General features: G+C 35.3%; 1 protein-coding gene across 1 annotated transcript; it reads right to left on the reverse strand.

Moving 5' to 3' along the window:
• Window positions 1-1825: 1825 nt before the first annotated feature.
• Window positions 1826-21400, reverse strand: LOC136805862 (transmembrane protease serine 9-like). Its single transcript, XM_067062420.1, has 17 exons — window positions 21060-21400; window positions 20098-20339; window positions 19847-19945; window positions 19199-19376; window positions 18938-19018; window positions 18216-18482; window positions 17167-17408; window positions 14029-14127; window positions 13095-13272; window positions 12638-12736; window positions 8548-8814; window positions 7635-7876; window positions 7070-7168; window positions 4796-4973; window positions 4411-4626; window positions 3387-3617; window positions 1826-2294 (listed from the first exon to the last, which is right to left on the reverse strand). Exons 1-17 carry the CDS (start codon window positions 21385-21387, stop codon window positions 2047-2049), a joined length of 3294 nt encoding a protein of 1097 aa, XP_066918521.1. The 5' UTR covers window positions 21388-21400; the 3' UTR covers window positions 1826-2046.
• Between the last annotated feature and the right edge of the window lie 3333 nt (window positions 21401-24733).

Consider the following 24733-nt stretch of genomic DNA (forward strand, 5'->3'; position numbering starts at 1 on the left):
AGAAAGGCTGACCCATAACAATTACCGGAGTCTGCGGTAGAAGAAGAAGTCTGTTGTATCAAATTTTATCATCTCTGGAAAGGTGAAATATTTAATTAACATGGTTTAAATAGACGTCTATTCTTTCAGTATCTGCAGAAAGTTATTCCCGATTCCGTAATTCCGCCAATTTTTCCTCCAATTTCTGTCAAACCGTTTAAAAATAAACCGAAATTCCGCCACTGAAAATTTCTTTGAGATTCAAGATTTTTGCCAAAGATTCCACGAATTTTGAATAATTTTTGCCAATTCCGAAATTTCGAAAAACTTGTAGCTAAATTCCGTTCATCCGTACTAAAGTTGTATAATTTTCCGTCTCCATCGGAGAACCCAATCTCCGTAATTATGTCTAAATTTTCGCCAAATTCCGCCACTCCGTCCGAAAAAGGGCCGATTCCCCTCCTCCACCAACCATGAAACCCCCCTTAATTAATTACAATATTAAAAGAAAGGTATTAGCTTTCACCGTTTGTTTCAAATCATTTCGAAATGAGCTGTGGGATTTGAACTCCTACGAATTTCTTGTTGAAATGATTACGACGTGTGAGATGCAGAACGCTATTCGGTGTTGACGATATCGACCAAAGTTTACTGGATTTAGCTCTTATATAACCGCGTTGTAATAGACCTTTTTATAAATTACGTCACGAACATCACTTGCCTCGTATTCAAACAAATACCATGATAAATATGTCCCTTGAGATATTAAATGCTGTTTTTATATAAATAGAAAGTAGTTTTAACAAAATCAACTAGGAGTTAATCACCATGAAGATAATTTCAAAACGAAGCAAGTGATGTTCGCGGCGTAATTTATGAAAAGGTCTATTAAAACTCCGTTGAAAAAATTGTGCTCTGAACCCTTAGTGGAAAAGGCAGGTACAAAATGCATAAAACATAATGCATATTGCTTAATGCATAATAGTATTGTGTAATTTACAGAACAATTTCATATTTTCTAAAACCCTCTTTAGAAGAGTTTCTTGTAAACATTCCAATCAGAGGGATTCCCCCAGACATAATACTTACTTTTCGAATCCGAACGAAAGAGAAAATATTCGAATCATAACATCAAAGGGTTTCCCGTCAGCATTAATAAGAAGATGCAACAGATCAGAAAGGTTTCCCCCTTCTTCTTTCTCAAAAAAGCTTAAACATTCGAATGTAAAAAGATTCGAAGTCTATTTTCTTTGATCTAGCTTCCGGATGAAGCTTCTTAATTTATATTGGCTGGATATTGGCTTATCTAACAAAAAGCATTCACATTGTTAATGCTTTGTAAGAGGGTAAACCCGTTGAAATTTATTAGCAATTGTTTGAAAAATATCTGAAAAACCAAAAAAAAGATCTTGCTTTAAAATTTACGTTTTCGAGCTAGAAAAGTAGTATACGGAGGAGATATTTTCGTGTTTTTTCTACATTTTCCACCCTTTATTTTCTGGTAGAAAATGGTATATTTGTTTTGTTGAAAATATTATTTTTCAAATTCTCCTTATTATAGCCTCTAAAATTGACATTTTTCAAATATTATGCATTATGCATTATGCAATATGCATTATGTCTTATGCATTTTGGACCTGCCGGTGTAGAATCGTCATTTTGAAGCTTTGTGCTTTCTCAACCATGTAGTGAATTGAAAACCGACCCAAGGCCTGCATATTCATTATATGCACCACTGGGAGAGTCTTTTTAGCAAATTTTCCACCCTTTCCACCCTCACTTAAACAATAGAAAAACTTACGTATTGGGTGGAACAAAAACAGAAAAGATGCATAATTTTGTGAAGTCGTTGCAGTTGTGCATATCACAAATACCCAGCATTTATTCTCACCTTTAATTCCTCATCCCTGGTAATTAATGATAGCTTTACTTTGCATTTTCTCATATTCATATTATGCCAAAATATAGTTTACAAAATATATATCACTAGTAATATATATCAAAGTAAAAACTACTTAAAAAGGGTGTAAAAAGTGTGCAACGCAACAAAACTCATTCAAATATAATTTAAGACTTATACTCCCTTAAGGGGTAGGACCCAGGGTAAACATAACACGTAATTCCTTGCATCAGGTAATTCCATTGTCCAAATTCCCCTGGAGTCGTCGTTTTCATTTCTTTTCCATCTGTTGTGTAGAAGTGATTTACAATTTTCGCCTTGTAGTATCGGTATAATGGGATAGTACCATCTTTTGGTTCGGGGTAGCAATAACCAACAATTTTTTGAAACTTATATCCATTTTTACCTTCGGCACCTGTAAGTTTGAATAAAATTTATTCAGTACCATTAGAAACTCCAAACTCGATTGTGCTTACAATAGATGACGTCATATTTTTTAACGGAAGCACCCAAAAAAGCCGGTTTTTTACCTCTGTGTTTCTATTTTTAGTAACAGAGAGAGGTCAAATACCGGCTTTTTTAGGGTGTTTCCGCTAGAAAAATGACTTACGCATATCAAGAATTTATAAAAAAATCATTTAATGTCTCAAGAGACATAGTCACCGTGGTAATTATTTGAATACGCGAGGCAAGTGATGTTTGTGACGTTATTCATGAAAAGGTCTATTGAAACAAAATAATATAGTTCGTTAAATCATTCTAACTACCATAATTATATATTTGTATGGTTGATTACATTTAGTTTAGATTTGTAAAGGACGAGCGGGGCGATAAATCCGTAATAGCCCCGCTTTTTGTAATCGCCCTGATGTGTAAACAAAAATTTCTATTGGTTGAAAGAAAAATATCGTACGATATTTTGATTGGTTAACAAAATATCGTACGAAATTTTAAAGCCAATCAAAATAAGAGTGTCAGTCGAATGTTTTTTTATAGTTTCGAATGTTTTTATAAGTTTCGAAAAGAATAGCGATTGAGTGTTCTTCAATTCTTTTTTTGACCATATAATTAACGCGGAATAACATTGTATTCTCAGGTGATTTTGGATTAATAACCCCTCGTTTCATTGTTATTAATCCCAAATCACCCTCTAAACCATGTTATTACTAGTACTAATAACCCTAAATATTTTTTTCCAAAAACTAAAAATTGAGGTGCGAAAACTGATTAAACGAAAGAAAAACAGCGAGTAGCATCCATTTTTAACTTTCTAATACGTGAGCTTTATTTTTCTTCGGAAAATTATTTTGAAAGTATCGCATATTCTTTTGGCTTGTTTTAGGCTAAAGATTTTCTTATTTTCAGTATTTTGTGAGCATTTTTGTCTAATTTCCAGCAAAGAACTTGCATGTTTTAAAATGCGCAAAATCTTGAAATGTTCTTAGAATTTCTGGCTTCGAAACCATAAAGTCTTGTTTACGTTCTTTCTATAAAAAGAAAAATTTACCTGGAGTAGTAACACCAATTTCTTTAGGATCTATAGTGTACATATGGTCCTTGTCAGGTTTATTGTACTGGTAGAGCGGAACACTATCTGCCACTTGATTCTTGGCCAGTTTACATTGAACTCCTTCAAACCTGTAACTTTTTCTCATGAATCCAAGATCCCTGAAGTTTGTTGTGTAGAAGTGATCACGGAATTTACGACTCCAGTATCGAATCAGTTGAACCTCTTCAACTACAAAAGGGAAAATGAAGAATTCAAATTTTTGATTTGAAGTGAAGAATGTAGATCTTAAAAAATCGATGCATTGTGGTAGTGTTTTGGGGGTATTACAATAGAATTCCCTTGAGGAATTCCCAAGAGATTTCTATTGTAATAGCCCACGAAACAATCCCACAATGCATCGCTTTTTTAGAAAAATCAAAAACTCTGATAAGGTCTATTGTCTAAACTCCGGGGGGGGGGGCACTGGGTTTGCGGACTGACGGTATGTGCGGGCCAAAAATTGGCTTTTAAAATTGCACCCTTACAGTGCAGCAAAAATCAGTGAAAATCATACCCTTAGAGTGCATTTTCCCCCAAATTTTCGATCCCTTTCGTGCAAAAAATGGTCAATATTCTAGCATTTTTGGTCAAAATATCTAGATTTTTCAAGAATTTTCTGAAATTTCTACCCTTACAGTGCATCTCTAGTTTTTCCGACCCTTACAGTGCATTTTAAACATATTGGAAAAGGTACCCTTAGGACCCGCACATACCCGTCGGTCCTTTTGCCCAGCTGCCCCCCCCCCCCCGGGTCTAAACTCAATGTATGGAAGAGCACCGACGTTCTATTTTCGTTAACACATTGCCAATAAAATGTAGAATTTTACACAGAAACAGAATACGTACGCCATCTATCAGTTTTGAGTTTTGGGTACCTGATATTTTCCTTGCAAATTACACGGAATCTAACCAAAGAAAAAATAATTTAAAATCTGTGTATTAATTGTATGCATTACTACAATTTCTATATTCTCCTTTTTACCTGCAACTTCTGGTTCTTCAGGTGTAGTGGTAGATTCTGGCGGTTCAGTGGTCACAACTTCTGTTGTTGTGACAACTGGCTTTTTGGTGGTTGTGACAACTGGCTTCTTGGTAGTTGTGACAACCGGCTTTTTGGTGGTTGTGGTGCTTTTTGTAGTGGTGGTGGTGGTGGTGGTGGTGGTGGTGGAGGGCTCTGGGTTGTTTGTTGCTGGATAAACTGTTGGATTGATAAATAGAATAATTTAGTATGTGTTCGAGCTTTGGCTCCAATAGCAACAAAGAAATGGCTCTGAACACATTCATCTCCAACGGTTTTCGCACTTTGACGTGAAAGCTAGTAAAAGATATTTGCCTGTACTGAACAAAGAAATTCTATTTCCACTTACCACCGGCGCTGGCTAAATTAGTTTGAATCCAGTTTCTAAGAGAAGCGACATTTGAATAAACTCCTGGGTAGCTAGGGTTCGCACAACCAATTCCAAAACTGACGACGCCAGCCAAGTAAAATTGATCTCCACCATTCGAATCCTTCAAATCAACCACAAGCGGACCACCGCTATCTCCCTAAAATAAAAATATTTATCTCTGTACATCTTTCTGGCCCGTAAACCCCAGGGATTTAATATTATACATTAGAATTACCAAAACACAACTAGAGTAGCACGATTGTATATCATCACCTTGTCTATCTTGATTTGAAAATAATATCTTCCTTAAATTTTACAGCATTTACAGCAATGATTGACGATAACAGCATTGTATTCTTAAATTATTCTCTATAGAGGGTGTATATCTTCTCCTCGTAGAGTGCTAAATAAAATTTCAGCTTGATATCTTTGAACCACCTGATGACGTTCAAATGTGACGTCATAAATATTTTTTGAAGACAACATATTGTATTTTATTTTCTAACGTTATCTCATTTCACTGAAGATTGGTGCCTGTGCACCATGAAACTCTGAGTTTGAAACAAAGATATTGTGTCAACTCTTTATTATAAATTATTCTCTATATTTTATTATGATTTTGAAGTCAATTCGAACACTGCTTTTTCACATTTTCTGAGGTTTTCTCATTTAACGTTCTCAATAATACTTTGGCTGTAAAGAGGGCTTTACTTTAAAGAACCCGCTTTACAGAGACATCGAGGACACCATTTTTAGATACCTTATCGGGGAAAAAAATGTCGGGGGAAAGTGACGAAAATTTTGAGGGGATGATAGTCTAGCAAGCTAGACGACTAATTCAGACATATTAGAAATAAAGCAAAAAAGTAAATTTTAGTCGTCTAGAAACCTTTGTGCACAAACTCCAAACAAAAAAAAGTGTCAATATCGCAATTAAAATTTTTTCCCGCTCAAAAAAAATTCTTGAAAATAAAATGTGTGTGGATTTGTGTGTTAAAAATGTTTTTTATTTGAGTTGATTTTATTTTGAGAGTTTGTTGTTGCTTAATAAATTGTTTTCTCGCTACGCAAGTTTCTGCGTAGCGAGCACCTCACTAAAAACCGGGATTTTTCATCTCGTTTCTTAGTGAGTTCCACTTTGACGATTTTCGAAAAATAGAAGCCTTTCAAGTGCTTTGACGCAAATTCGATTATTTTGATACTGCAGGAGCTTCGAAAGTTAAAAGTGAGGTCAAAAAATCGAATGTTTAGAGCCCGAAAACCTGGGCTCAAAACATTCGAAAAAGTCGCAAAGTGGAATAGACGTTAATTGCGTAAAAAAACGCGGATGACGTCTAGTATAGGCTAGTTTCTGCGTAGCTAGGCCCGGTATCTATAAGGCTGGAACACCGGATTCTTCCTAGACTGGAGTCGTTTATAATGCGTGTAATACTAATAATATCAATACTAATAATAATAATAATAATAACAGTACGGGATATAGTTTGTATAAACGACTGGAAGAATCCGGTGTTCAAGCCTTACAGATACAGGGGCTAGCTACGCAGAAACTTGCGTAGCAAGAAAACAGTTTATCAAGCAATAACAAACTCTCAAAACAAAATCAACTCAAATGAAAAACTTTCAATACACAAATCCACATACATGTTTTTCTCAATAATTATTTTGAGCGGGAAAAAGATTATAATTGCAAATATTGACACTTTTCTTTTGTTTGGTGTTAGTGCACAAAGGTTCCTAGACGACTAAAATTGTTCCATTCATTACTTTTTGCTTTATTTCTACTATGTATGAATTAGTCGTCTAGCTTGCTAGACTAGATTCTTCCAGTCGTTTATACAAACTAAATCCCGTATCATTATTTGTGTTTATTATTAGTATTACATGCATTATAAACGACTCCAGTCTAAGGGGATGACGAAATATTTCCCCAACATTTTATCACCCGACCAAAACTTGTACCCGATTTTTTTATCCCCAACCAAAATATTTACCCGGAATTTTATACCGCAACCAAAACTGAAATTTAACTTTTTTACAACTTTATTTACTGAAATTAATGCTTTAAACGTCGCGAATTACAAAATCCATTTTCGAGATAGTAAAGGAAACAATTTCTTTTGGAAATTTTTGTCGGGGAAAAGTGTCGAAAATTCTTCTAGGAGACGAATTTTTTCCCCGACGAAAAAGAAACCCGACTAAATAAAACTCCGACATTTTTTTCTCCGATTTATTTCACGAATTATGACTTACTTGACAAGAATCTTTTCCACGAGCAGCAGCACACAACATGGTCCGGTCAATTCCATTGCCATATCTTGAATTACAAACTTGTCTGCTGACAACTTTTACCTGAGAAATTATACAGAAGATATTTTTAGTATTTGAGAACACATTCACACGCTACGATTCCGTTTTGCTCCGGAACGAAATGAAGCCATTTAATTGGTTGCATTGAAGTTTTACGTCACTTCTAACCAATAGAATGGCTTCATTTCGTTCCGGAGCGAAACGGAATTGTTATGCGTGAACGTGGTCTGAGACCTGAAGACATTGTTTGAAGAGTAGATTCGGGATTATCCGATCCCAATCAATAACCGCAAGCTTAGCAAAACTGGGCAAAACTTTAATTTTTTGGGCCCCTAAGTTACATGATGTATTTGACCAAAATTCAAAATTACAAATGCAACTCTGGGATTGAAGAGTGTTTTTCCACTCAAACCTACCCAAATTGAATATATGTAATTATATTGTTTATTTTTTACCACTTATTACTTTCAAAGCAGAAAAATTATCATCAAAAGTTTCCTCTTTTTACCTCAGCTTCTTGAAGGATGTTTGGTTGACTTCCTCCTGAAGCTGTCGTTCCCCAACCAGAAATGACGACTGGTGTTTCTGCAGCTAATTGTTTTGAACTATCCAACACGCAAGCAGGTTTGACAAATTCGTCGAATTCTACTTCTTGGCTTAACTCAACTAAAGCGATATCGTTTGTCATTGTTCTATCATTGTATCCTTGATGATTTATTGCTCTTCTCACCGTTCGAATTTGCCTTGAAGCTGTTCGAAAGATATTTAGAGTTTAACACTTAGATATCTTAAACACTCACTGATGTCCTTTTTGAAACCTTTCAATTTGAATATTTCAATTTTAATTTCTTTATTCTCAGGCATGTACGCACCATTAATACTTAGAAAAAAAGAACCTTGTGCGCGCTTGCGCGGTTTATTTGAATAAGTTGAAATTTTGAATTTCTAAATTTATTTTTTGAATCTCAAAACTTTAGAGTGTCATAAAAGCTTGTAGCTTTTGATTTAGAAGATGGTTTTGGTACCATTTGAAAGCTATTTATATACTCTTTCTCAAAGCATTCGGTTTATGCTTATTTAGTGGTCAGTTATGGCCTCAAGTCTGAGACTCAGTATTTTGGCTTGTTTTGGGCGCATATACGCGTCCCTCGTGGTCTAAGGGTTAAAAATTATACACGTATAATTTTTGAAAAACAATATCATTTTTCTAAGCTTTTTCTCTGACATCATAGATAAAACATGGCTTCCAGACGAAATTGTCAGCGTCCTTTGAAAACTTGTCTAAGTATACAACAAAGATAACTTGTCTTAGAGTATGGTGGTACTGAGGCATAACCCATTGACAAAGAGCTTGAAAGTTATGAGCGCATGTATTTGTAGAGGCGTCCTCGGATTTAAAGTTATACTTTTAGGTCACTTACCTTCAGTAGCCTGACGGAAATTATGTGCTCCAAGTACAATTTGCTGACCAGCTCGAATTTGACAATGTGCAGCAGAGACGGCCCATTTTTTACTGATCAAAGTTGCTCCGCAAAATGGTTTTCCAGAGTTTCTACTACGCATTGCTGCTTGCCATGGAAGATCTCCTTCGTTTGCATCAACTCCACCAACGATACGTTGAATCATATCAAGAAATTTAGTACTTTTAGATTTTCCACACACTTTCAAATCGTTGAACACGTCAGCACCTTACAAAAAAAATATCCATATATTGATGTTAGTCTATCCCCAGCTGACACACAAAGTTGTTTCAACGTTTATTTAACGTTCACAACGTCCATATAACGCTAGATGAACGTTGAAACAACGTTGTGTGCCAGCTGGGATCATTTAATAGTCTCTACCATATATGCTTCATCGAGTTAATTAGCTATAAGCCTTTACTCGTGGTTAACAAGCAAAGAAGTCAATATGTTCAATGCGCCACAACCAGGGCTTCTGGGTTCGAATCCACGCTTTGTATGACGCCAAGCTCCCTCAAGTGTTTTTTTTAGTTCAATTATAACCAAATAGGCTGCTATTGGCCCCATGAAAATAATCGAAAGACTACTTAAAAGGCCTAGCAGTGGCGTAGCCAGGATTTTCAAGGGGTGTCGCAAATTTCAATTTTCAAATGGGCGGTTAGAGGGCGGTTGTTAATTTCGCTAGGGCGGTGTTTAAATATAACGCCCAAATACTTCCAAACAACCGGGGGACGTTATGGGCTGCAGATCCCAATACCTGTGAACCCCAAACACAGGCCACGATGAACGTGGTTAACCGGCAACTCACCATTAGACGAGTTTACCATTTGTTGAATGGGTGGCAGAGCCACGCATTTGATCGAAAATATTCAAAGAGTGAGTGTCTCGTTCGTAATAATAGCTTGTGGTTTCTAAAAGAATGATATTGCCCTTTGGGAAATTCCTTTTGTCCTAGGGAAATTCCCGGACGAAACTAAAATGGTACCGCTATATATTACTCTTTCTCATATGTACTATTAGCCTAGAAATCTAAGCTAGTTTGATTCAGATAAATCTGATGGTTAAGTTGTGACTGAATAACTAGCTTAGGGACAGTAAATTGGTAGCTTATCAACTGACAAAAATTTGAAATCACACCACACCACACACAGAACATAATATCAAAACATTAAACTTTTTTATTTTGTCTTTTTTTCTATCTTCTGATTGGCTCTTATTGTAAGATTAGATAAACAAACTCTCCGTCTTACAGTTTATGCGCTCCTTTTGTAAAATATAAAATGAAATTCTATTGTAAAGTGTGCCGATGGAGAGTGAATGAAAAATTTGTTCATTTTTTTCAAAAAGTTATGTTCGTGTTATATGGAAAAGTCAACAAGAGACAAATTCGTTTCTTGAGTGATAATTTTGTGATTTGACATAAAAGTATTTTGTATGATTTTTACAAAGCTCATCATGAAAATAACCTTCAACAAAATAAATAAAAATAACTTTAGACTAGCAGGCTAAAATACCGTATACAAAACAATGTAATCAATCCCCCCCAAAAAAAACAGTCTTGAAAATTGAGTCTTGATCTCGTATAGCTGTCACTGAAAATAAGCACCGACAATTTTATGCTCTTCGAAAACGAAAGATGTCATTGTCTGTAAAATCGAGCATAAAGTCTCAAATTCATAAAACAACAAGAAACCACAACCAGTCAAAAACCAAGAACTGTCTATCATCTATCCATTACAGTATAATACAATATCATGTCATGCAATCCAATCAGAATACAGAACTACAGCATAGGATCTGTACAAGTACCCTCTCTTATATATTGCCACATACGATAGTCAATGTTCAATCACAAATCTTTACTTTATTATTTGCCATTCTGGAAACAAGCAACTTTTGCTGTCTTTACGACGAATAATAGCATTCTTTTTTCTTCATCAGTTCAATTCTTCCCAAAAACAAGAGAAGCACTATCAGGTCAGGATCAGGTCTTGAAAAGTTTTTCTGATACAGTATTCCAAATATATCTCTCGGCTCTCTCATGGTAATAGTCTCACATCATAATATAATCGAAGAAAGATCTTGCATTCAATGAGTCCCATCCTCTTCTACTCGTTTTCTGATAAAATAATTGTAATTTACGGTCACCGACGAGACCTCTTTTATTTTGCTAACAATTTAACAAAGAGGATAACAATAAATATTAAAGTCGGTAGCCGTGTCATTGTTTTTGTGCAGACGATGAAGGCCAAAGTGAAGAAAAATTTCTTATTTTACGGTCCCGGAGCTGTCTTCATTTCTACCGAGCTCTACTAAGCTAAGGAATCGCAATACTGAATTTTGATTCGGTGCCGTAAATTTATTAAAATCTAAATATCTCCGCCAATTTAAAACATCGCCGCCAATTGAAAACCGCCCATTGAAGGCGACGTGATTTTCTAAAAAAGCTGCACGTCGCGCGTGTCCGTACGAGCGCTAGTTGCCGCGCGTCGTCCTCTTACCAGCACTTTTTATTTCTTGTCTTTCAAAAACTTTTGTTTGTCAAAAAAGGGTGTCGCTGAGTCTTCAGGAGCGACACCCTAGTGACGCCACTGTAGATTGCTGGTAATATAGAAATATATCAACTATGTAAGCGTTTTCATCGCAACCCCATATTAGGCGAAGATTACAATGCAATGGTAAAAACATGGTCACATTCAAAGAAGTCCTTATTTCACTCGTAGTTTTAATACTCGCAAAATGATACAACAGACTATCAACAAAGCTAAAGGTCTACTTAACCGACACAATACATTGATGAACAATATTTGACAATATCGTTTTCGGCCCGCAATGTACGAATTAAATAACAGGTGCTCTATCATAAAAAGGAATTTTCTTTCTGTAAACATTCCTTATATTGTTAAAATTGCAAATCAAACTGACAATATCTTGCGGACATCTTTTCAATATATTGCCGGTGTAACAGAAAATAAGTACCCCTTCTAGGAAATTTGTACTCCTCCAATCTGCGTCAAAATATATTGAGAATTTTAATTATTTCTTTGTTTTTCGAAATTTGAAGTTTGGGCGAGAAAGCCGCTATTTAATGGGCTATTTACTAAATGTAATTGAACATTTCAATTTGAGAGGCGTTTATAGACTTCTGGGATATGTTCTGAGCTTTATTGGACTAACATTTTGGTTCTTAAGTTTAGCGTTAAAAACTCTAAATTAGAGCTTCCAAATAGTTTGTAACTATAAAACTTCGGTGGAATTTCCTTTTTTTCTCGTAACTTGATTGTAAAAAAATACCTTAATTCAAAGCTTTAGGTACTTAGGAAAAAGCACTCATTTTGTTTGAAAGAAATTTTAACCATGTGAAAACATTCGCGAAACACTGTCTAAAAGTCCTACAGTTGGACTATTCACGTAAAATATCGATTCATCTGTTGGATTTTTCTTCAGTATAATTACAGCTTTTTTAGAAAACAAAAATAATTGAAACACAAAATTAGAAGCTTGTTTTAGAGCTAAAGAAATTAATCAAAACTCGGGGTAAAGGGTCTCCGAGGAGCCAAATTTTATTCTCCAAATAGATTTTTACATGACTTAATAAGTTTCTTGAAGAATAAAAAAGGTTTGAGTAATTAAGATTTAAGGTATAACTTGCATACTGAGATTAAATTTCTCAGAAAACTTTTGTATTCAATTTTTTCTCGACCATAGTTCTGAAACTTCGTTAAAATTTAGCTGGTCGACAGTTCAAAATACTAACTTTTATGGAAAATCAACTTCCCCGCATAGTATTTACGGGGAGTACTTTTTTCCTGGAGGGGTGACAATTTCTTAGGAAAAATGTACTCCCGGGAGTACTGTTTTCCGAGAAAATATGTACCTAGAAGTTCTTATTTCCCGGAAATAAGTACTGGGGAGTACTTTTTTCGGGGAGTACTTTTTTCCTGTGACACCTGGACTCAGTATGTTGCCTGAGAATATATTGTGTAGTGTATGTAGCCTTTTAGTTTTTCGCATTTTTCCGACATATGAAATATAATCCATATCTTACCTGGGCCTGGGGCTGGACCTTCAGTTGGACGAGCAGTCGTGATTGGACCTGGGCTTGGTCCAGGACCGACTGTTCCAGGGCCAACTGGTGATGGGTTTACTGTAATAAACATAAAAGAATTAAGGTAGATTTCGTTGTTAAGTTCATTTCAATTTTTAGGTAAAACAAGAAGCCTATGTAGCACAAGACTGAGCGACATAGCAATACCAATAGTTGAATATTTTTCACAATTCCTTCCCACCGTTGCTTTCAAAATGAACTTGAATTAGCAAAGCGTTGTTTCTTTAAAAACGAACGTACAACACTATGGACATTGACATGCTAAGGAAAAGCCCGATGCTTGGTTTATAAAGTTAACTATTCTTGTCAAATAGTTGTCTATTTGACTTCTATCTCGAAAAAATAGTTTGTTATTGTCAAAAAATTGTTCTATTATTTTTCGTTCCTTCTAACTTACCACCAGCGCTGGCTAAATTTGTTTGAATCCAGTTTCTCAAAGAAGCGACATTTGAATAAACTCCTGGGTAGTTAGGGTTCGCACAACCAATTCCAAAACTGACGACACCAGCCAAGTAAAATCGGTCTCCACCGTTCGAATCTTTCAAATCAACCACAAGTGGACCACCACTGTCTCCCTATACAATTTAAGCGTTATCAAAGTAAGTACCATTGTCTTTCTATAAATGACGAATTTCAGTCTTGTATCCTAAAATACTTAACCCTATTCGGACTAGGGGGGGGGGGCTCTTTCTGTTCGGAGGTCAAACTATTGCTAATAGCTCCTGAAATAATAGAGCTTTTGCCGTGAAATTTTCTGTAAATTCCTAACTTTTATTTAGCTTCAAAAAAAAAAAATTGACACCTAAATATTTTCACACCTTGAGCATGATGACATTTCTGACAGTAAGGTGTCACAAAATTGACACTTTGCCTATACAAATTTATTTTCATTGTCAAATATATCGTTTAAACCGTAATTTATTGAATATTTAGGATAAAATAAGCATTTTAAACTCAGGCAACTTTTTTCTAAAGCCTTTGTTAGAATACAATAGCTATTTATAAGAACAAAGGACATTTTCGGTTTTTGCTCACTTTGGGCATGATGAGTGACGTCATCAAAAAATTTTTTTGTCAAAAGTTACCTTACGTCACAAGAATCTTGTGTGCCAAATTTCATCCAAAAAGACCCACTATATCAAAAGTTAAGGGGTGGTACAGGAAAAGCACCCCCCCCCCTAGTTCTGAACCGCCCCTAAAAGCCTAGGTTGAATAGGGTTAATGGGTTCCTTTACACCATGGTCTAATTGATATATATCTTAAAAGTTTCAAGCAAATGAGTAGATCTTAACCCTAATTCTTTGAGAAAGTAAATCGTTATTATGACTTACTTGACAAGAATCTTTTCCACGGGCAGCAGCACACAACATTGTCTGGTCAATTCCATTGCCATATCTCGAATTGCAATCTTGTCTGCTGACAACTTTTACCTGAGAGTAAAGAGAGTAGTAGTGTAAGTAATCAGCCACGGTGCGCAAGGTTGTGGTTTCAATACCTGGCCACGAGTCAGTGGCCGGACATACCAAAGATAGTATAATGGTATTTGATGCTAATCTGCTTAGTGCTCAGCAATTAAAGAGAAGGACCAAGGAAGTATAGCAATCCAAGAAAATAAGTCACAGTCTTTCTTTTCTTTTTGATAGGAACTATAAAGGAGAAGCCTTTGGGCATACTTCGGGCTACCTCCAACTACGGTCGTAAGACTAACTTACCTACTAGAATTAAATTATTCATTTGAATTTTAAGAAATTTCAAAAATTTTATTCATTTAAACATGAGGGCATCCTGCTTTTACATCTTATTCTTTTGTTTAGAAAAAAATAGTGGGAAAGAAATTATGAACTAATTCAAATATCAAAAACGATATCAGTATAGGTTGAATAAAAAAGTGAATTTAAAACTAGAATATCTTGTATGTCGTGTACATCACTTGAGAATTGAATCGAAAAAACACACTGTGTCATATTCCCGGTGGGATTTCCTATCCAACAGAAAGTAAACGACCATAAAGTAGTCACGAGGGAATGATTCGTACACAAGCTTTCATCCCCATTCAGGTGATACCCTAATATTTTGAGATTTCCTACTTAATCTTTTAATATTAAGGTGGTCGTTAACACTTCTGAGATAGGATCATCTTTTTCGGGTCGATTTTTCAATTCTTGGTTTAAATTAAAGTTCGAACCTTGCTAAACAATATCCCGAAGTTTTATTTCATATAAAGAAGAGGAAAGTCGAAAACTTTAGGTCTTTAGACACGTACCTGAGCAGATTTTGTGGTCCGCCCCAAACGCCCACCCCGCCGCCCGTCACGAAAATCGTAATATTAGCCCTTCTGGTTCTTGGAGCGACTCCAAATTTTTACTGTCGCCACAAAGAACATTCCCGGAAAATTTTACACCGGTACTGTTAATAGTTCCGGATTTATGACAATCAAAACAAACCCGCCATCTTGAATCTTGTCAAATTTCAAGTGTGGATTTTTGGTGAAGGGAATGGCTGTTTCATGGCTTATTTTCTTGTAGTAAGTGATGGTTTGATGCTTCCTTTTTATATAAAGAGCTTCTCAAAACTCCAAGGAACATTTTTACTTGATAAACTTTCTAATTTCCTTCCCATTGAGATCAAACTTCAGCGCCACAAAATGTGTGACAGAGGTACGTGTAATGTTTCTTCTGTTTTCTCTCTCTCTTTTTAGTTATTTAATTGATAATTTATTGTTTAAAACGTCCATAACTTCTTCTTGAAGCTATCCATACACATTTAGTTGGATTTTGATAGTGATATACAATCAAGGTCATAATATATTGAGAATTTTGGCTATTTTAACGTTTTTCAAGATTTAAAGTTCTGGCGAGAAAGTCGATTTTTGGCTATCTTTTTAATTTAATCGAATATTTTAATTTGGGAGGGGTTGGCAGACTTCCAGGCTATATTCTGAGTCTTATTGGACTATTTTTGAACTTTTGGATCCTCAGATCCTAAGGTCCTAAGTCTTAAGTCTCATGTTAAAACTCAGAGTTAAAACTCTACCCTTCCAACCTACTTTAGAGCACTTACAAATCGATTGTGGTTCAAAAACTTCCCGGTGGATTTCCCTTTTTTCTCAAATATTATGACCTTGATTGTAGTTGATTTTGGTGTATTTCGGGGTTTTCGCAAAAGTGAAAGTGAAAGTGCTCTTTATTTAGACTTGAGCGCAGCTTGTATTTCAAGTAATAGGGATAAAAATTTGCTTTGTTACAGTGAAATGTGTTCCTTTAAACAATGAAAGGGTTAGGGAATACTTTTCAATCACTTTTCATCAAATTTAAGCTTTTTCGCAAGCAAAAGTAAGGTTTACGCAACTTTTTTGTATGTTTGCGGTAATCTCAGGGTTCTGCGCGACACCATAAATTTGCTGAGACATGCAAAAGAAAATGGCTTTACTTTCTTTCTTAAGGTGAAAATTGGATCAGTGCATCAAGTTCAACTGAAATCTGTCAAAAATCCCATATTGAAAGCTTTTTTTCCTCTTTCTACAGCAAAAAATAGTTTTAAGGCCAGTTTACGCAAAACAGCAAAACCGGGGGTTTTCAATCTTGTGGCGGAAGAATCTCAAGATTGGTTGGTCCGATTTACTTGGAATTTTGTACACAGCTTTCTCTTAGTGCAAGGGGTGTTTTGAGTGAAACAGATTTTTCAAAAAATGTTTTGTTGATTTCAAAATTAAAAAAAATAGTTTTTTGAGTTTTTACCCCCGGTTTTTGATTTCTTTTAAAAAAATTTTCACTCAAAACACAGTAGGTCAATATTGTAACATAACTGCCAAATATCAAAATCTAACTCCATCTGGTTGTTGAGATTCTTCTGCCACAAGATTTTGATATCTATTTTTAGAAATGACGTCATGACCCCCGTCTTTGAAGTTTCTAACATTTTTTTCTATTTTTAGATCAAGATAATAATGAAGTATCATCATACAAAATTTCAACAATATATCATTTATACATTTTGAGATATTTCAATTTGAAACTGATTTTGACATTTTCAAAAAGTTTGTTAACGACCACCTTAAAATCAAATGAAAAACAATAACGAACCCAAATAGCAAATATCCAAATAGACATTTGACTCTTCAATCGTACTACTCCAAGGTCCCGAATAAAAGTCTACCCCCAGTTATCCCTTTTGGAGAAATTTTTGGACCAATCCACCCCCTTCTCGTTCTTTTAAGAACAGCCTTAGTTTATTCATTTTTGAGAATATTATTGGCTATTGAAAGCTGAACTGCTCTAAATATCCTTGAGGTTTAAATCCATAGTTATCTTATTTTGGCAATTATTTTCCCCCTTTTATTCGGTCCGCCGACTATTGGAGACCTTAAAGTATCCACATCAACTAAATTCCTTGTATGTTTACTGAGACAAAACGCTAAAATGAAAATTAATCCTATTTAGCTAAATTTTATCTCCTTAACATCTGTTTACCTCAGCTTCTTGAAGGATGTTTGGTTGACTTCCTCCTGAACGTGTTGTTCCCCAACCAGAAATGACGACTGGTGTCTCTGCAGCTAATTGTTTTGAACTATCCAACACGCAAGCAGGTTTGACAAATTCGTCGAATTCTACTTCTTGACTTAACTCAACTAAAGCGATATCGTTTGTCATTGTTCTATCATTGTATCCTTGATGATTTATTGCTCTTCTCACCGTTCGAATTTGTCTAGAAGCTGGCAAAAAACGAAAAAATTTACAAAACAACGTCCCAGTAAAGTTCATAATCCATCCAAATTTTAGATGCACGCTGAACTGTTAGTTGGAAAGATTTAACATAGCATTCCTGTCTCCCTATTTCAAGGAACGTATACAGGTCCGTAGCACCCGGGGGGAGAGAGGCATTCGACCCCACTCCCCCAAAGATTTTTCCAAAAGTTGGCAGCTTTGAAAATTCTTGTATTAATGGCTTCATTTGAACATAATCCTTTAATTAGTTGCGTTTTCCAGCTACCTTATCAGCCAAAACTTAGTCGGCCTTAATTTTCGTCGGCCTTAATTATTAGTCGGCCCTAATTTTAGTCACCTTGTCAATGAGTCACTAAGGGCCGACTAATAATTAAGTTTTGGCCATTTCTAAATTTTTAGTCAGCCCTAATTTTAGTCACCAAGCCAAAATTTAGTCACTTTAGGGCCGACTAAGTTTTGGCCGATAAGGTATCTAGACAACTTATATTGCGAAATCTTTTCCCTCGGGCCAAACCATGGCTGCCCCCCCTCGGTTTATATTTCTCACTTTGCCCCCTCAAAATGAAAATGTTTCCTACGGGCCTGGTATATACAGTAATCGAGTGAAAAATAAAAATGTTTACCCACCAAATCGGCTAACAGCCGTTTTCTCGGAGACAAGCAATTAAGGTTTTGTGCATAACTTTGCAGAGAAGAACGTTTGGATGATATTACCTTGTTATCCTTTATGCCACAAGGAGATCTGTTTAATTAAACCTGTCTCTTTTTTGTTAAATATAAACAAACCAATATACCTTCAGCACCAAGACGGAAATTATGTGCTCCAAGTACAATTTGCTGACCAGCTCGAATTTGACAATGTGCAGCAGAGATGGCCCATTTTTTACTGATCAAAGTTGCTCCACAAAATGGTTTTCCAGAGTCTGTACGACGCATTGCTGCTTGCCATGGAAGATCTCCTGGGGCAGCATTTACTCCACCAACGATACGACTGATCGAGTCGAGGAATCGAGTGTTTTTAGTTTTTCCACAAACAGAGAAATCGTTGAACGCGTCAGAACCTTAAAGAATTTTAATTAGTTAGCAATTGAAACAGTCTGACACGGAAGCAAAAAAAGTGTTTAAAAAACACTAAAACACTAAGTAAGGATTCGTGATATCTGAAAGTGTAAATTTTAGTGAATTATAGATAAGTTTGACGTTTTAATATGATCTAAATCTACTATGGACTTTATATATTGGACGGAGGATCGAGACAAAAATACCATTACATGCTAAAAAAATATCCAACATCTTTCGTCCATGACTGTTTTCAAGGTATAACTAACTTTGAATTTTAGATCAACGTGGAAATAATGCGTCTTGGTACACGGTAATCTCCAAAAAAATATTATGGCTGAAGACGGAGGTCAGATCATCACATTCCTTACATCCTTTAGAGCAGAGGAGAGTGTGTGCAGAATAGAAGATCTGTTATGAGATTAGGTATGCGGGTGTCCAGCAGTTTAGATTTTACCTGTTGTAGGAGGGACCACGGTTGTTGCAAGGGGAGCAACTGTTCCTGGGTTGGGTCCTGGATTAGTAGTTGCAGGTTGAACTAATATAAGAAATATTTTAACATCTTTAACGATTGTTGATATTCATGACGCCGTAAGTTTTGATGTTATAAAAAATAAAGCTTGTTGAAAATTCTAAATTACTATTTCGAAATCTTTTTGCTTTTGCATTAATATGATGATATGATGTAGATATATTCTCGATTGCATTGTTTACTTACCACCAGCGCTGGCTAAATTGGTTTGAATCCAGTTTCTAAGAGAAGCGACATTTGAATAAACTCCTGGGTAGTTAGGGTTCGCACAACCAATTCCAAAACTGACGACACCAGCCAAAAAAAATCGATCTCCACCGTTCGAATCTTTCAAATCAACTACAAGTGGGCCACCACTGTCTCCCTACAAGAAATCAAGTCATTGTGATTCTCAGTACTCTGGTTGTACTGACTCTTTTACCTAACTTTATATTGGTATTATAATTTGGGTCAAACAAATAACATCAGTAGCTAACATGGTGCTACGAGAAGTATCTAAATTCAGTGTGACCATCGATGTTGGCTAATTGGTGAGAGTATTTTAAGTTTTGACCATATCATGCAATAGAGACAAACTATCCACTTATTGGAGTGTACCCTTTTTCACATATTTTTTTCAGGGATTTTGCTAGAAAACCGCCGGAGAAGAAGATTTTTTCCGCTGACTGAAGGTTACATGGTTTATTCCAATCACAAATAACAGTGTTTATCTAACGTTTTATAATGGACATTAAATGGACGTTTGAATAACGTTGTGTATCAACTGGGTTTTTGCCTCTTAATCACAAATGGTTAAAAAAAATTCTTTATATAGAACTACTTAAAAAACCTTACTTGACAAGAATCTTTTCCACGAGCAGCAGCACATAACATTGTCTGGTCAATTCCATTTCCATATCTCGAATTACAAACTTGATTGCTGACAACTTTAACCTGAACATGTAAAGAGAATAAGACATTAAATTTAGCCTGAAAATTGAATAGATTTCGCAAATTCGGCTATTAAGACAAAGATTATAGGTATAGAGCAAAACATTAAATAGCTAAAGTTCTAAAGTTAGCTAAACACTTTACTAAATTTTCACCTCAGCTTCTTGAAGGATGTTTGGTTGACTTCCTCCTGAAGCTGTCGTTCCCCAACCAGAAATGACAACTGGTGTCTCTGCAGCTAATTGTTTTGAACTATCCAACACGCAAGCAGGTTTGACAAATTCGTTGAATTCTACTTCTTGGCTCAACTCAACTAAAGCGATATCGTTTGTCATAGTTCTGTCATTGTATCCTTGATGATTTATTGCTCTTCTCACCGTTCGAATTTGTCTAGAACCTGCGAAAAAACGAAACAAAGATTTTCAAACAACGTACCAAAAACGTTAATAATCCATCCAAATTTTAGATGCAAACGCTATGTGTTAGTGGGAAAAACTTAATATAGCATCCCTGTCTCCCTAATTCAAGGATAATTCAAGGAACGTATACAGGCCCGTAGTAACCGGGGGGGGCATTCCCCCCACCCACTCCCCTAAAGATTTTTCCAAAAGTTGGTAGCTTTGAAAAATCTTGTAATAATGGCTTCATTTTGAACATAATCCTTTAATAAGATACATTTTCCAGCTATCTAGACACCTTAAATTGAGAAATTTTTTCCCTTGGGCCAAACAATGGCTTGTTCTCGGTTTAAGATTCCCTCTTTGCCCCCTCAAAATGAAAATTCTTCCTACGGGCCTGGTATATAAAAAGGTTGGTGGTGAAAAATAAAAAGGTTTACACATCAAATCGGCTAACAGCCGTTTTCTAGGTACCGTTGAGACAAGCAATTAAGATTTTGTGCATAATTTTTCAGAGAAGAATACGTTTGGATGATATTACCTTGTTAACCTTTATGTCACAAGGAGATCTGTTTAATTAGATACTGGAAAACCCGAATCCGTACCCCAAGCCGGAATCTTTTTCCAGCGAAAGGGCTAGAAGACGATTTTTTTGTATCTTGTTGTTTAAAGACCGCAAACCTGTCTCTTTTTTGTTAAATATAAACAAACCAATATACCTTCAGAACCAAGACGGAAATTATGTGCTCCAAGTACAATTTGCTGACCAGCTCGAATCTGACAATGTGCAGCAGAGATGGCCCATTTTTTACTGATCAGAGTTGCTCCACAAAATGGTTTTCCAGAGTTTCTACTACGCATTGCTGCTTGCCATGGAAGATCTCCTGGAGCAGCATTTACTCCACCAACGATGCGACTGATTTGGTCAAGGAATCGACTGTCCTTTGTTTTTCCACATACACTGAAGTCATTGAAGACATCTTGTGATGACACCAATTGTACCAGTGTGGTTATTACCAGAGGCGCAATAGCTAAATAAAGTCTCATAATCACTTTTACTCTAAAATTATAAATTACACATTAAATTTTCCTTTTCTACCAAATCAAGATCTATCTACAGTAGGTCTTTAAAATAGGGAAACGTGCCGTTATGTGTTGTTTCATGGTCAAAGATTGCATATCCCTACTACACCTTCTTGATTTAAAATATCCTAGATCACGCATCCCATTTCATAAATCAAACCTTATCCTCTTATCACGCTATCACGGTATTTAGAGATCACGTACTCACGGTGAAACCACTAATCAAGGTAACTCGTTTAACATCTCTAAGAAACAACCTACTTAAAATTTGCATTTTCGGTGATAAATTCTGTTTCATGCTTTTAACCTTTTAGGACACTGTCTTCTACTTCTTCCTACCAGTAAGCTGAAATAGTTCCCATCCTACTGATAGATGAATATCATTTTCTTTTGATTTATACTTCTGCCTTTTAGTGTAACACGAATAGAGATTAAAAAAAACTGATAAAGACTATAAGGTGTGTCTTAACCTCACCAAATCTAAAACTCATTCCAGATATATTTTACAGTGATGTATCTTTTAAAGTCTTTAAAAGTCTGTAATAATTTTAAGTAGTTTTGACATAATTGTACCCCTAGAATTGCTTTTAATACAAATGCATGTCAAATCATGACGATGCAAATTTCATTCTATTGTCTTCAATTCAAAAGAAGAAATTATTCTATTGTTTTAAGGATTGTTCTGAATGTATCATTTAAGCTAACTTTTGCATGTTTAAGCGAGTTGCATTAATCCTACGCAATTAACAAATAAAACTCTAAACAATAGAGTATCATGCTGTTGTTAAACTTTAATCAAAATTTTACGATCTACCTACGGTTTTGTCTGTAACAATACGGACAGCAATATTATTACGATATGTCTTTTTAAAAAAGATTTCTAGATTGCACAGCATTCCATTCAGAGCGAGGCGTTTGAATGATAAAAAGGAGTTTGTTATTAAGCTGTTACTACCAGCCTTTACGACAGGGATGTTTATAATCTTTGTCCCTTACTCTACTGTTTTCTCACAATCAAAATGTGATCATGAGAATGTTAATTAACTTTTGCATCATTATCTTATAACCTTTCTACCGACCTAATCCTGTTCACACTCTCCTGATTAAACGATTTTATATCAAAACTTAAAATATATTGTAATATTTGACATCTTTTGTAAAAAAGGCTGACTAGACACGCATTATTTTCTCTAGCTGTTTAAGCATATTCTTAACGTCACATTTAACGGGACATTGTGAACATTACATGGATGTCCCCACTCACATGCATACATACATACCCACTCTTTTAAACAGTTTTATATCTAAACTTGATATCGTTATGAGGATTTTGACTTGACTGAAACCTACGCCTTCCATTTCTTATGACCTACATGTTTCGCATGAAACATTAAATCTATGAATGTGTAATATTTGACATTTTTTGTACAAAGGAATGACCATTATCTTCTCCAGCTGGTAACGTGTATTTTACACCCCCTTCTCATTTTTCAGCCAATATTCCAATATTTTTTATGGCCGGGGATTCAAATTCTTTCTTTTCCAAGTCACAAAGTTCAGTGGGATGGGAAAAATAGTAAATATTTTGCAATGAGGATTGGTTAATTTGATAATCTTCAATGGGGACAAAACTAAGGGGATATTTCCCACCGGGGACGATATTTTAGCCAATTTTTCAAGTGGGAAGGGGTCCCAGTGGATCTGTGAGAAGGGGGTGTTATCTTTAATGTCATATTTAACAACATGACGTTATGAACGTTACATGAACGTTTTCTCTCGCATACCTCATGTTATGTATTACTTTCAATCCAAGAACGATTAAAACAAAGTATGTGTACATTCAAAATCTTTTTCATTTTATTTCATTTTTTCAAATTTTGAGATATTTCTTGAGGCATTACATAACCTCTCAAAATCATTTGTTCCCTTAAGAACAATGTTTAAAAATTTTGAGATTACAATTTTCTTTGAAAATGACTTTAGTAGAATATTTGATGTCATCATGGATTTATAATAGATGACAGTCGCACTGTTGGTCGAGACGTAAAAACAATGTTTATTCAACGTTCATAATATTCATACAGTGGACTATCCCTATTCAATCTTCAATGAGTCAAAGGAGAGAAATTCGGATTATGGGGAAAATTTCAAACGAAGTTACAGTTGCAGTAACAAATGTTTTTAATTCGAATTAAAGAAAGATTCGAAAAAAAGAGGTTTGAATTTGGTAGAGCTGACTGTATTTAACGTTAAACGAAGTATGAAAAGCCTGGAGAGAAGCTTGTCTGTCATGTTTCAACTAGAGAAACTGTTTCTCTAGTTGAAAGATTTAAAGATAACTTAATCCTCACCACTCAAATGCACTTGGTCGAAAGTAATATTGGCTCTGTCTTTCTTAATATCTCACAGTTAAGAAAATCATATACAGTGTGCAAAATATTTTTGTAAGAAACACTAAATCTTGAGATTTTTGTGAAGATACCGGCTGTTTTTGTTTTCAGCACTTTGAGCCAAAAATCTCGCCTCAAATTGCTATTATCTCGTTCTTATTTTTAAAGTCAAAACAACTTTGAATTTTAGGTATCTTAAAATTCAGTCATCCCAAGTCCAGGATTGTTTTTATATTGATTTTATTCTTTGCCAATTTTATGACCAATCTAATAAATAACGACTGTAAATCAATCATAACAATTAAATGCTGCAGTCTATACGAAACGTGCCCCCCTGCTGATATACTTGCTCACAACACACCACGCAATTGTGAATTAGATAATGACATCGCTTTTGACAACTAAAAACACCAGAGTGAAAAAAAAGCCATCGAATCCTTCTCTAAACTAAGGTTTATCATAATTTCTATAGTAAGATTTCTCCAACTACCAAACCTCAATAAAATTTTCTTAAAAACACCCTTTTCTCACAGACCCTATGCGACCCCTTACCTTTGGAAAAATTGGCCAAAATAACGTCCCCAGTGGAAAATTGTACTCTAATTTTTGCCATCGCTAAAAATAATCAAAAAAGCTAATCCTCACTGGAAAATATTGTGCTATATAAACATATTATTTAATGAGCTCAGAAGAAGCGTATTCATCATCTGATCATGAACATTAGACGTCCAAAAGACGTTTGTGCCAATTGGGTCTAGCTGTCAACTTCAAATTTTCACAAAAGATGAAACGAAAAAAAAGGGGATGAAAAATCAAAAATAATTTTGCACAATTGCTTATGTCAGAAAAAGATTTATATAGAAGCATTATTGCTAAAAAGATACTGACGTTATTAACAATATTCAAAATTGTTGGTTGAA

This window comes from Clytia hemisphaerica, unplaced genomic scaffold (assembly GCF_902728285.1).
Source record: "Clytia hemisphaerica strain Z4C2 unplaced genomic scaffold, Clytia hemisphaerica genome assembly, whole genome shotgun sequence".
In the NCBI taxonomy this organism is placed as follows: Eukaryota; Metazoa; Cnidaria; class Hydrozoa; order Leptothecata; family Clytiidae; genus Clytia; species Clytia hemisphaerica.